This window comes from Malania oleifera, chromosome 4, assembly GCF_029873635.1.
Source record: "Malania oleifera isolate guangnan ecotype guangnan chromosome 4, ASM2987363v1, whole genome shotgun sequence".
In the NCBI taxonomy this organism is placed as follows: Eukaryota; Viridiplantae; Streptophyta; class Magnoliopsida; order Santalales; family Ximeniaceae; genus Malania; species Malania oleifera.
This window is the reverse complement of record NC_080420.1, coordinates 27,285,411-27,297,892: the sequence shown is the minus strand read 5'-3', so window position 1 is coordinate 27,297,892 and position 12,482 is coordinate 27,285,411. Positions and strand designations below refer to the sequence as shown.

Here is a 12,482-nt window from a genome sequence, read left to right as displayed (position 1 = left end):
TATGGAGTCTTTTGGCATTGTTAAGGTGAGAAACTCGTGCATTTAACAAACTAATCCTGTAATAATTTAAAGAATGGCAGAGGGCCCCGCCTCGTACACCAGTATTTCCAAATTTAAAAAATGGCAGAGGCAAATTACCAAACAATTTTAAACTTTCAATGCTAAACATGTGTGTCTTAAGCAAGACACCAGCATTGCAGTAGCATGTACTTATGTTCAATACTGTACTAAGGTTCATTTATTTTGTAAGTGATTGTTCATTAAATTAATTAAATAATATCCAACTACGATAGTTACAATAGTTATCTTGCATTAATATAGAATAATTTCTAGACATTGTTTGATACAAATTACATACCTTGACACAAAATATGTAAATTTAAGAGAAGGAACAATAGAGATGTTAACCTTCCAAATTTATGTAATATTGTGCTCTCCGTTACAATTTCAATTTTTTATCCGTTAACAATTACAACTTACGCTCCAGACACTGGTCATTCATGCATTTTATTTACCATATTTTATTTCTAAAACATGCATTTTTACGTCTTCACAAATCAAATTGCTAATTTTGGGCCTCAAAATTCTAATCCAAATCCAAATCCACCCTTGATCCCCGCTTAAAGCTCCAAAGAATGTTTTCAATTGCGCTTTCATCCTAGTTCAAGCATCCCACAGCAATCTTCTTGTGTCCATTGGAGCATAAATGTTTGCTGGCAAACAATAGAAAATGTTGGAAACAAACCACAATGTGAGCCTTTGGATTATAGGAGTAGAATAAAATCGAATCACCTACATGATTTCTACGTGTTCTAGATTTAAGACAAAAATTTTTAACTCGACTACATTCTCTTAGGCAAACCAAGCCATGGCATACATCAAAGAGATCCCTCAAGCGACTGCCTACTGCCACACCGAAGCTACCTCCATCAACTTTGCAACAAATCATTTTCTTCAACCTTTTCATGTTCCAGTTCAGTGCAGCAACAAAATCTGGATTTTCTTACAAGCCAAATTTCTGATAGCCCTTCTCACTCTTGCCCACCCTCTAATATTCCAAACTGAGATACCAACCGAGACACTGCACAACTGATTGCAAGGGACTTGTAGAGCCCAAGATCCCATTAAGAGAACATCCCTAGAATTCCAATCTCTAATCTCCATATCGCCCAAGAAGATTGTCCCGCCTGTCCCACCTGAGATTAATTTCCCAGAAAATGATAATCCCGATATCTTTCACAACTTCCACGTGCAACTGGCTTCTAAATAAGTCTGCTTCTAATCTCGATATCCCACATGAACCTAAGTTTGGTTCACGACTATATTTGCACCTCTTGATTTTCTTCTTCATATTGTTTCCTCAAGAAGTCATTGGATGTGCTTTTTGAAACTGCAAAGCATCCCCTTTCTTCTCTCATATGTTTTTAACCTGATTCAAAGCAAGATTCCGACACCTCATCAGATAAAATTTTAGTCAATTAGATTCTCCTGGTCTTCAGAAATATCATTGCAATGCTGGATGTCAACTTCTTCAGGATAAGTTGAGAGGATACTAGCAACATGCCATGGTCTCGAATTTCAGGTAGGCCTCTCCGTTTTGAGGAAGATGGGCTTCAGCCATAATTTAGATGGTCTGCTTTTCAGGTCCACTTTTTGCTCTTCCATTTGAATTTATATTCAAACTTACCATTCCACACTGATCGACACATGAATTTTCAATCACCCCTCTGCTCTTGCAACAATTATAATGCACTTCCCATTGGAGTAGGTGGTCCAATGTGAGCCGTCTCCACTCAACTCCCCTCTTACACCAGATTTGGGAGGAGGGCTGTTCCATTGTTAAACTACCACGTTCAGACAGCCACTAATCAGATCAGAGTAGTTGGTAGCTTTTAGAATTCCATGCTCCGTAAAGCCTTAATTTCCTCCCATTACCATCATCAACTAAGATAAAATTCCCCCTCATTTCTTTTAAACTTCTATGAAACAACCAGGAATTCATGCATGAAGCAGAATCAAAGCAACCCATCCAACAAAATCTATATAGAAGACCACTTATGGATGCTGTGGCTCTACATCAACAGTATCCAGCCCTTGTCTACAGAGGTGAACACCTTTCTCCCCCAATGAATCTGACTTCCAGGATAGACACACCTTCCTTGAGAATATTCTCTAAGCTATTCAATTAAGCCAAAGGATGAGCTACTGATACTGCTGATTTACCGTTGCAACTCCAAATCTGACAAGTCAGGAGTAATGATATCTAGAGGTTGGGCTAGGGACCATCTCATTTGGCACTGCAGCAGACCCTACTTCTCAATATTCTAAAACAATAAATGCATAGTGGACCATCACTCAACCCCACATTAGTTGGGCTAATGGGATTTTATGAACAGCACCTGAGAAGCCTCGACTGTGTCAAATCTTTCTAATGAAATTCTCCCCCAGCCATATGTTGCAACACAGAAAGTTTACAGCCCAAGAGAGAAAACCCATAGCATTCGGATACTCATACAGCATTCTTTGTTCAACCGAAGACTTAAGCGCTAAAGTTGGACAAACCAAACTTGGTTTTCTTTCATCTTTTCTTGCCTGACCATTGAAAATATTCCTCAACAATCTGTAATCAACGATTCAAGGTTCTCAAGGGGGGTATCCACAAGCGCTGAAACCTAGTTATCATTTCTCTCCCTTCAATCAGCCATGAAGCAGCTTATAAACTTCTGATAGGCAAACAAAAAGTGCAGATTGAGGAAGCATTATCGATTGCTCGGCAGAAGTTAACCAAATAATCACCTAACTACCACCCCATAATTTTATAAAATTTCTTGAATTCCCAGAAAAGAAGACCCATAGCACCAGAAACAGTTTGAAGGCATCACAGATTACAGAGCTTCCTTCTGATGGACATGGCCCACCAAGCTTAGCCAGCATTTCTTCAATCCACAGGCAGATTGATATATATGGCCTAGTTTCTTTGACGTAGAACCACCACAAGCTTGCTACCTGAACTATTTTAGAGTGCCTCCCTGAGATGGAAGGTCCTAGATATATCCCTGGCTTTATCATATTCATTGAGCTCAACAAGCATCTTCTTCAATCGCCGAGCAAGTCCACTAGTTTCATTCTCAGTCATACCAGAGGCACCCTTTCTCTCCAAAGTCTTCCCAAGTAGTAGCACATAATCTACCAGCGGTTGCAACTTGTGACTGGGAAAAAAAAAAATCAAATGAAAAACACTAATTTAATAATAAGAAAAAAAAATCACATTAAATCAGAAGTGGGGGAATATGAAATTTCACTCATATAAATGATCATGTGCTGACAAAACTGCAGTCAAGATGAATGAATGTTAAGATGGGTGAACAACAAACACTGAAATATGAAATCATGTTTATATTGGAGAAAAAACAAAAGGTAGGGTAGAGAAGTAAGGGGAAATCAATTAAAAGTAGTTTAGGCACAAAGAGAGGGTGGGGGGATGAATGTAGCAGGAAGAAGTGCTTGATTACTTTAAGATCACAAAACAGCAAAGACCATGGGTTCAGGCAGTCAGAAAAAAGTTGATAGTCAAAAGTTTAACCAATAAAACTCCATTTGTTCAAGAGAAATGGGGGAAAAAAAAAAGTATTCATGCAACTGATGACAAGTACTTGGGCTTCAAATGTTTTATATATATAATTATATAAATATACATATGTGTGTGTATATTCTTATTTCTATTTTTTTTAATTCCTAATATATATCTTTTCTTCAATTAAAATGTCAAAAGGTTTGTTGTAGATTAGCATTTTGTTGTTAACTTAGTTGTTTTTCCTTTTCTAATTTCATTTTTTATCAATAAATAAATAAGTCATTCCACAATTAGAGAAATGTTTGAAAAAGTATCAAAGTGCCCTTAGAAGCATTGGAGAAGTGCCATACATGAAACATATATTTTTAAAATCTTGGACATGTTTAAGAAGCATTGTTTAGAAGTACTGGATGCATGTTAGAGAAGTGTCCAAAGAGTGTCTGTTTTTACAAATACAAATAAATATGACAGCTTCATTTAAGTGATGATACAATAATTAAAACATATGATACATATAACACAATACTGAAAACTTTTGTTTAAATCAAAATCTAAGAAAGATTAAACTTGCGTTCACCTAAATTTACAAGTTAAAAGTTTAATCCTTATTTTTATAAAATTATAATAGAGTTAATATCTAGCTAGTTTATGCACATTTTAAACCAACCGATAATACCTTATTGTAATTATACTTATACCTTATTGTAATTATACTTATTTTATATTTATAACATATATACTAATATATCACATTTTTTAAAAAATTAAATTTTTAAAAGGAAAAAATTATGTAATATTTTAGACAAATATATCATATGTAAGTCCTTTATAAACATGAAAAAATTCAAATGAAATTAGTAACAATATGTATAAATATAATAAGATATTAGAATAGGTGTGCACATACAATTTTTTAATACGTGCAAATATAATAAGTTGTTATATAAAAGGTATGTGTTGGAAAATTTATGGGTATTAGTCTAAATGATGTTAAAGAAAAAACATGTAATATATTTATACTTTTACAAACATTTTGGAGTTTTTTCTATGATACAAGTGTGCTACAAGTGAAATATTAGTGAATGAGAATTAATTTAAAATTTTTTGGATGGATAAGATGAAATTAATTTATTGTATAAAGTTAAATATTTTATAGGAAAAGTATTAACTTTTTTCCATCGTGTGTCTATTAGCCATGCTTTTGATCTACAAAATATTGAAATATTTTTTTACATGCTATAGTGGTATACAAATTGTCATTCATTTATTATAATATTTATAGCTCAATTAGTGAGTTTCTCATAATTTCAAATAAAATTAACTTTTATTATCTAGAGGGTACTTATGTGATCTTATTCCTACTATTTATATTTAAGAAGTTAACAATTATCTTATTTAAATTACAAGCTTCACAGTAGTTTGACAAGATGTTAGAAGAGTTTACCTATCCTACATGTATTTTAGTATATACTTCTTTGTTTAACATTTTTTTTTATTAATTTTTATTTTTCTTTTCAACCAAATGTTAAGTGCTCTTACATCAAGTACTTCTTATTTAAGTAATAATCAATTCATGAGTTTCCTCCAATTACAAATAGTTAGGCAATTTAGACCTTTGTTATCAGAAGGGTACTTCTAGGTGTATGATTTTATTCCTAATATTTATTTTAGTAAGTTATGTTAATATTCATCTTAATGATATTAGATAATAGTTTTAGATGCTACTAGAATGATTTTCTTATTCTTTATTTAGCATTTATAATATTATAATTCTCATATTTACTTCTAGATCAAATGGACATTGTTTTTTCTTAGGTTCAAATCAACCTATCTCAAATCAACCTTCTAAATACAGTTTTCTCTATAATATGAATGTAACTCTTATTAGGAATAAATTGTCTTCAAAAATAAAAACATGTTTTTAAGCAAAGGTCCATGGGTCCACATACAATACTAGGAAGGGATCTTGACTACGTTGGGAACATAATTTTTTTATATCCTATTTACTACTTGAATTTAGACTCCAATTTGATAATGGGTGGCACCCAATCAATGCAGCCAAAGCTAGAGTTCTTTTAAAATTGACCTTAATTCTCAAAAAGATACTCTAATTTCACTGTTTTGACTAGGCTTTACCTAGAATTGAATGGGAACTGAATTTAATACTTAAGATTTAAGTTACACTTTCAATCCAATAATGGGGATCCCTTTTTGTGGTTCCATGTGGACCTTATAAATATTTGTTCATATAAGAAGAATTGGCTACAAGATGAGCCTTGACCCAATGGTAAGGATGTTACATCCACAATGGTCAAAAGTTCAAGTCATGGGAACAATCTCACCAAATGTGGAGGCAAGACTGTACTAGGAAGCACTAATATTACACAAAACAAGGATACAACACGATGCTAACACGGTGATGCGACAATTTCAAACAAATGAGGATACAAAATCGCAGGATACATTAGTTAATATATTTAATATATTACATTAGTTAATATATTTAATATATATACATATATATATATATAGGCATGTATTTTCCTTTTAGATGACAAATATTGTGGCAATTTTGATTTAAAATGAAAAATAAGCACCATTCATGCAAAATTAGCAATTATGCCATTGTGACTTGGTCACCACAAAGGGCACAAACAGCCTTAAAATACTTTTCCATGTCCCAAAAGTCTTTGAGCCTTGCCATTTTGAATCCCATTGAAGAGCTGTGGTTCCAGGACTCAAATGCATCTGTAGTAGTCAGGTGCTATACAATCATCAACTAAATATTATAGAATACTGGTCCAACAACGAAAAAAACAACTCAAGGGCATGGCTAATGGTGGGCATTAGACATGGCTATCAAAAATTAATATATATTTGAAAAAAAAAAGAGAAAGGATTAACAGAGGACAGCGAATTGGGGATGGCTTTAGAAAGTAGGGAGAATTCTAGGGGCTGAGTGGTCCGATGGTGCTCTACAAGGCTGGCACAGTGGCACTAGGGCTCCAAGGTCCAACGACTATGATATGAAAGAACCTCTTAGCTCTTAGACACTCAACTTCTCCAAAAAAAAAAATTTGGACTTTGTTAGTAGAATCAAAAGGGGTCACCAAGACGCAGCCTTTCAGTACAAGTGTCTTAGAGACATCCTCACCATGTCAGAAAGTTTCGGAAAGTGTCTCAGCTGTGTCCAAAAATAAAAATTAATTAATTAATTTCCTACATGCGTTAGAGTATTGAGCAGGTGTCAGTATCCAACAAATGTCAGGCACTGACACTTAAGTTTTCAGGCTTCCAGAAGTGTCAGCATTCCTAGAACGTACATTGTGCTGTCCTCATAACCTCAATGGCATGGAAGCCTTGTGCCCCAAGTGTCTTACATTGTATTTATATAAGGCATTGGTTTACTTGCTCATAACACCACTGTTATGTGTATGCCTCGTGATGGAGAGTCACAGCCACTTAGGCAGCAAGTTCAACACAATTATTTCAGGCATAGGCTTGGGAGATTAGAATTCATGTCTTAAATTCTAAAAACTCTGTTTTATATTTTTAATAAGAGGTTATTGAGTAATTATGTGTTTTAATTAACTATAGGATGCATATATATGGCAGTTGTGCGAGTGAAGTAGTTTTAGACAATTTGAATTGAACCACAATTCCTACACAACGCTCTACACAACAGCCCATCTCTTCTTCTTCCTCTCTTCTTCAAAGCAAATTTAAAGTCACATCTATAATGATCATAGCACTGTTCATCATCGGGGAAAAGCCAGAAATTATAATCATACCCCTCATTCCCTGTGAAAGGCTCATCCCCAAATTTTCAATTTATTCAAGGTTAGATAATTAGGAAATTAGTAAAATTGCTTGGTCCCAAGTTTCTTGCATTTTTAAAAAATTAAGCATAAAAATATAATAAAATAAATGCTCCCCCCCCCCCCCCCCAACTCTCTTCTTTTCATATGAATACCTTTTGCGTACTTATTTGCTTGCATCCTTTCTAAAGTCTAGGTTTGAAGAGGTAGTTTTGATAATCTTGACAATGCCGAGTACCAGCATAATCCTAGATACCTTCCACACTCACCAAGGCCTGACCACAAGAATTTAAATGATATCACTAGAAGGATCATGGCAGATGTGCACACATACAATAAAAAATTATATCTTAGTTCTTAGATTAGATAGTGGAGATGGACGATTATTTTGAGTGGTATCATATGAGATATAAAGAGAAAATACATTTTACTAAAATAAAGTTCGTTGGACCAATTAAGAAATACTGGATCAAAAAATGCACAACAGATTAGATTAGTTAGGTAGGTTGCTGACAACCAACGTAAAAATCGTCAGATCTATATCTCATGAAAAAGCATGGAAATAGTGGGAACAATGTTTAGAAGGAAAATTAACTTAATTTGCCTTCAAGAGACAAAATGAGTAGGGGAAAAAAGTGAGAAATTAAAAAATCATGATTTAAATTTTCATACATTGGAAAAGAGGAGCATAAAAACAGGATGGGAATTATTGTAGACAAAGACCTAAAAGGGAATGTAGTAGATGTTAAAAGAATAAGGGATATGATCATTAAAAGCAAGATAGCTTTAGACCTGGAGATAGTAAATGTCATTAGTGTGTATGCTCCCTAAATAGGCTTGGCAGAAAATCTGAAAAGACAATTTTGGAAAGATATGGATGGTATTTTACAAGGGACACCAACATCAAAGAGACATTCATAGGAGCATATTTGAATGAACACATTGTAAATGATAATATAGGTTATGAGAGGATTCATGGAAGACTTGGATTAGGGGATAAAAATGAGATCAGTGATAAAATTTTAGATTTTCACACGTCTAACAATTTGGTTATATTAAATACTTGTTTTATAAAAGATAAGAACACTTAATAATAGGGGTAAGCATAATTTGGTTAAAACCGAATTAACTGAAAAAATTTGGCCAGTTCGGTTTAATTTTCATTTTCGTTGAATTTCGGTTTTCAATTTTCGGTTTAGTTTTGGATTCGGATAATTTGGTTAACTAAATTAACCAAATACTATAAATTAATAATAAATAATTATATATATTATATACTAAAATATTTTATATATTATATACTAAAATTTTATTTATTTTTTATATATTATATATATTATTTATATTTTATATATATTAAAAATCTATATTTTATATATATTAAAATATTAAATCGGTTAAAATCAATTAACCAATTAACTGAAATTCAGTTCGGTCGGTTTTGAGTTCAATTAAATATGGAATTTGGGATGGTTTGTTTAATGAAATTTTTAACCGGAATTTTTTAATTAATTCAATTAATTAACCGAATCGACCCAATGCTCACCCCTACTTAATAACTTCCAAAAGTTGACAAAATTAAAACCAAATAGATTTTTTCTTAGCTAGGAAGGGGGATCGTCTATCCTGTTACTTGAAAGGATTGTAAAGTTGTTCCAGGTGGTGGAGCTTGAAGGGAGAAAATATAGTAAAATTCAAAGATAGAAGGGGCAATGTGATGGTAAAACTAGATATGGCTAAGGCTTATGACAGAGTGAATTGGAACTTTCTTCTGGGGAATCTTAAGGCTTTTGGCTTCTCTGAGAGGTTTTGCAAACTCATAAAAAATTGTGTGGAGTCCCCGTAATTTTCCATTATGATGAACGGAACCTTCAAAGGGTTTTTTCAATCGACTAGAGGCTTGCAGCAAGGGGATCCACTTTCTCCTTATTTATTCATCATAATGGGGGAGGTTTTGACAAGGTTGCTTAGGAAAAACTATGAGATAGGTCATACTGGACAATTTAATCATCCGATTGGGACCCCTTTGGTTTCGCATTTGCTTTATGCAGATGATATTCTTATTTTTGCAAATGGTGGGAAAAGGTCTATTAGAAATTTGGTTTACACTCTAGAAATGTATGAGAAGTGGTCGGGTCAAAAAACTAGCAAGACAAAGTATGCATTATTCCTTTCGAAATACATTACTCCTACTCGGAAATGTGGTTTATTGAGAATCACAGGTTTCATGGAAGGTAAATTCTCAGTTACGTATTTGGGTGCGCCTTTGCTTTCTGGAAAATTGTCTTCCACAATCTTAGAGCCTCTTGTAGAGAAGATAAAGAAGAAAATTGCAATGTGAAAATTTAAGTTGCTCTCGCAAGGTGGAAGATTGATTTTATTAAAACGTGTTGTCTAGCATGCCTATACAAGTTATTAATGTTTCGCAGGTCACATTTTCTCGCATCAACTCTCTTCTTGCTAATTTTTTAAGGGGAGAGGTGGAAGGTAAAAGGAAGATTCATTGGCGCTCTTGGGGGAAAATTTGTAAACCTACCTCGGAAGGGGGCATGAGCTTGAGAGATCTTAAAGAAGTCCAAAAATCTCTTCATGAAATTTGCCTTCAGATTGCTCACTTCTAACAATCTATGATTAGGTTTTTTCAAGGCTAAATATTGCAAAAATGATCATTTATTAATAAGAAAGGGGACACCAAATGACTCTCGGTTCTAGAGATCAATGATGGCCACCATTCTAGAAGTTATGGATAATATTAAAATTTTGGTCAGGTGAGAACTCTTCTTTTTGGTTCGATAGGTAGCTTACATCAGGCCCGTTAGTTGTGCGCACTGAGGATATTTCGAACAAGAAGTTGTGTATTAAGGATTGCTGGCTGAATAACAACTGGAACTCTGATTTATTACTGGAATTGCTTAGGGCCAACAGAACAAGGGAAATCTTGCAAAATGTGTCAGCTGGTAAAAGTGGTTAGGATATATTCATCTGAAAGCCTACCCCTGACGGTAATTTCTCTACAAAAACGGCATGGGAGGCAATGAGGAGCAGAAGTGATAATTTTGAGTTGAATGACTGTTTTGACATTCTTTATTGCCTAGAAGAATCTCAATGTATTTATGAAAAGCCTGGTTCAGATGCTTGGCAGTAGATGATAGAATTCAGGCCAAAGGAATATCGATGGCTTTGGCTTGTGATTGCTGCATGCAGAGAAGTCAGGAAAACACTGATCACATTTTTTCTTTAGGCAAGGTGGCTTCAGAGGTTTGGCATTGAGCTAGTGTAGTGTTGGGGATTCCTTTCCAATGGTTCCTTCCCTGAAAAGACAGAACTGCAAACTAGTTCCACTATGCTTGAAAATCGTCTATTAAAGATATTTTAATCGGACTAATTCCATTTTTGATTACGTGGTTCCTCTGGAATCAAAGATGCAAAGCGAGAATGGAAGGAGTTTATCAAAGCGTGGATCAGACGTGGAGAAGTGTTCAATAATAGGTTAGTTATTTAGCTGAGAGCTATAATTCTTTTAGAAAATTGAAGATGTCGAACATTACGATTTTGAAGGAGTTTCAAATTCAGCATCAGGGAGTTTGCGCCAAGCTTGGAAAAATTATTTTGTGCGTTAAACCCCCAACAAGGTGGATAAAACTTAATTGTGATGGGAGCTGTAGGGGCAATCCGGGTACTTCAGGAGGTGGAGGAATTATTCGGGACTGCCATGGCATGGTGAAAGCGGCTTTTTCAAGCTATTTTGGCAATGATACGAACAATAGTGCGGAATTAAAAGCAATTCTGGAAGGAATTCATTTATACAAACGACTTCATTATTTTAATGTGATTATTGAAAGTGACTTGCGAATTGTTGTTGATTGACTTCAAAAAGATAGATGTACCTTGTGGTATCTTTGGGATTTTTGGGAGGACCTCGTGACAGAGCTAGAAGGAGTGAACTTCATGGTGATCCATCAATATAGGTAAGGCAATAGTGCAACTAATTTTCTCGCTAGAAAATGAGAAATGAAAAACAATGTCATCTACGAACAACATCATCTTTTATCACGTGCTCTAAAAGGTATCATTTGGATGGATAGGTTGGGTCTCACTTCCTTTCGTCATTAGCTCAGTCTCTCAATTTTATTTTTTTTATGGGTTTAGATTTTTTTATTTTTTTATTTTTTTATTTTATTTTATTTTATTTTATTATTATTTTTTAATAGGCCTTTTTAGATTTGTTTCTTAATTAGCATTGTTTAGATTTGTAGTCCTGGTTTGGATGGTTGTTGGTGTTGTTTTTGGGAAGACTTCAATTTCTTTATCTGTAATCTCCCAATGGAGGTCATGCCTTGGTGCGATGGCAAGTGCCTCCGCCTCGGTGCAGGTGGTCTCAGGTTCGAGACTTGGGAGCGGCCTCTCCAAAAATGGGGGTAAGGCTTGCCGACATCTACCTCTCCCAGACCCCACTCAAAGTGGGAGCCTTGTGCACTGGGTACAGCCTTTGTAATCTCCTAATGCTTGTCTTGTAACCACGGTATTCCTCCGCCAAAAGTGAGAGTATATCAATAAAGATTGCATTTTAAAAAAATAAAATAAATAATAAATAAAAGATCAAAGAATGTGATTGGACAATAGCATGTAAGGCAGATGCCAATACTACTTGAAATAAGATGGCTAACTCTATCATAAAGATAGCAAAAGAGATTTTAGGTGAGTCCAAAAGAAGATACTTGGATAGTAAAGAAAGTTGGTGGTGGGATCAAGAAGTCCAAAGAGTCATTAACACAAAAAGAAACCGACATAAAATATAGCAAAGTTGTAGAAATATAGAAAACCTTAAAACGTATAAATAAGCAAGAAAAAATGAAAAAGAAGACCACTAGTAAAGCTAAACATAGAGCTTATGATACTTTATAAAATAAACTAGATACAAAAGAAGGAAAAATTGACATTTATAAACTTGCTACATCTAGAAAAAGAAAATGCAAAGATTTAGTTAATGTAAAATGTATAAAGGACAAGAATGATAATATCTTAACTAGAGAAGAACACATAAAAGGAGAGGTGGCGAAAATATTTTGATAAGCTGTTTAATGAAAACC

At 34.2% G+C, this 12,482-nt stretch overlaps 1 protein-coding gene across 1 annotated transcript in view; it reads right to left on the bottom strand.

Moving 5' to 3' along the window:
- Window positions 1-731: 731 nt before the first annotated feature.
- LOC131154168 (transcriptional repressor ILP1) overlaps window positions 732-12,482 on the bottom strand; it is a 57,519-nt gene continuing 45,768 nt past the window's right edge. Inside the window, exon 6 of the mRNA XM_058106745.1 lies at window positions 732-3,209. Coding sequence (XP_057962728.1) covers window positions 3,017-3,209 — 193 coding nt within the window. The 3' untranslated portion in view covers window positions 732-3,016. The remainder of the gene's footprint in view (window positions 3,210-12,482) is intronic.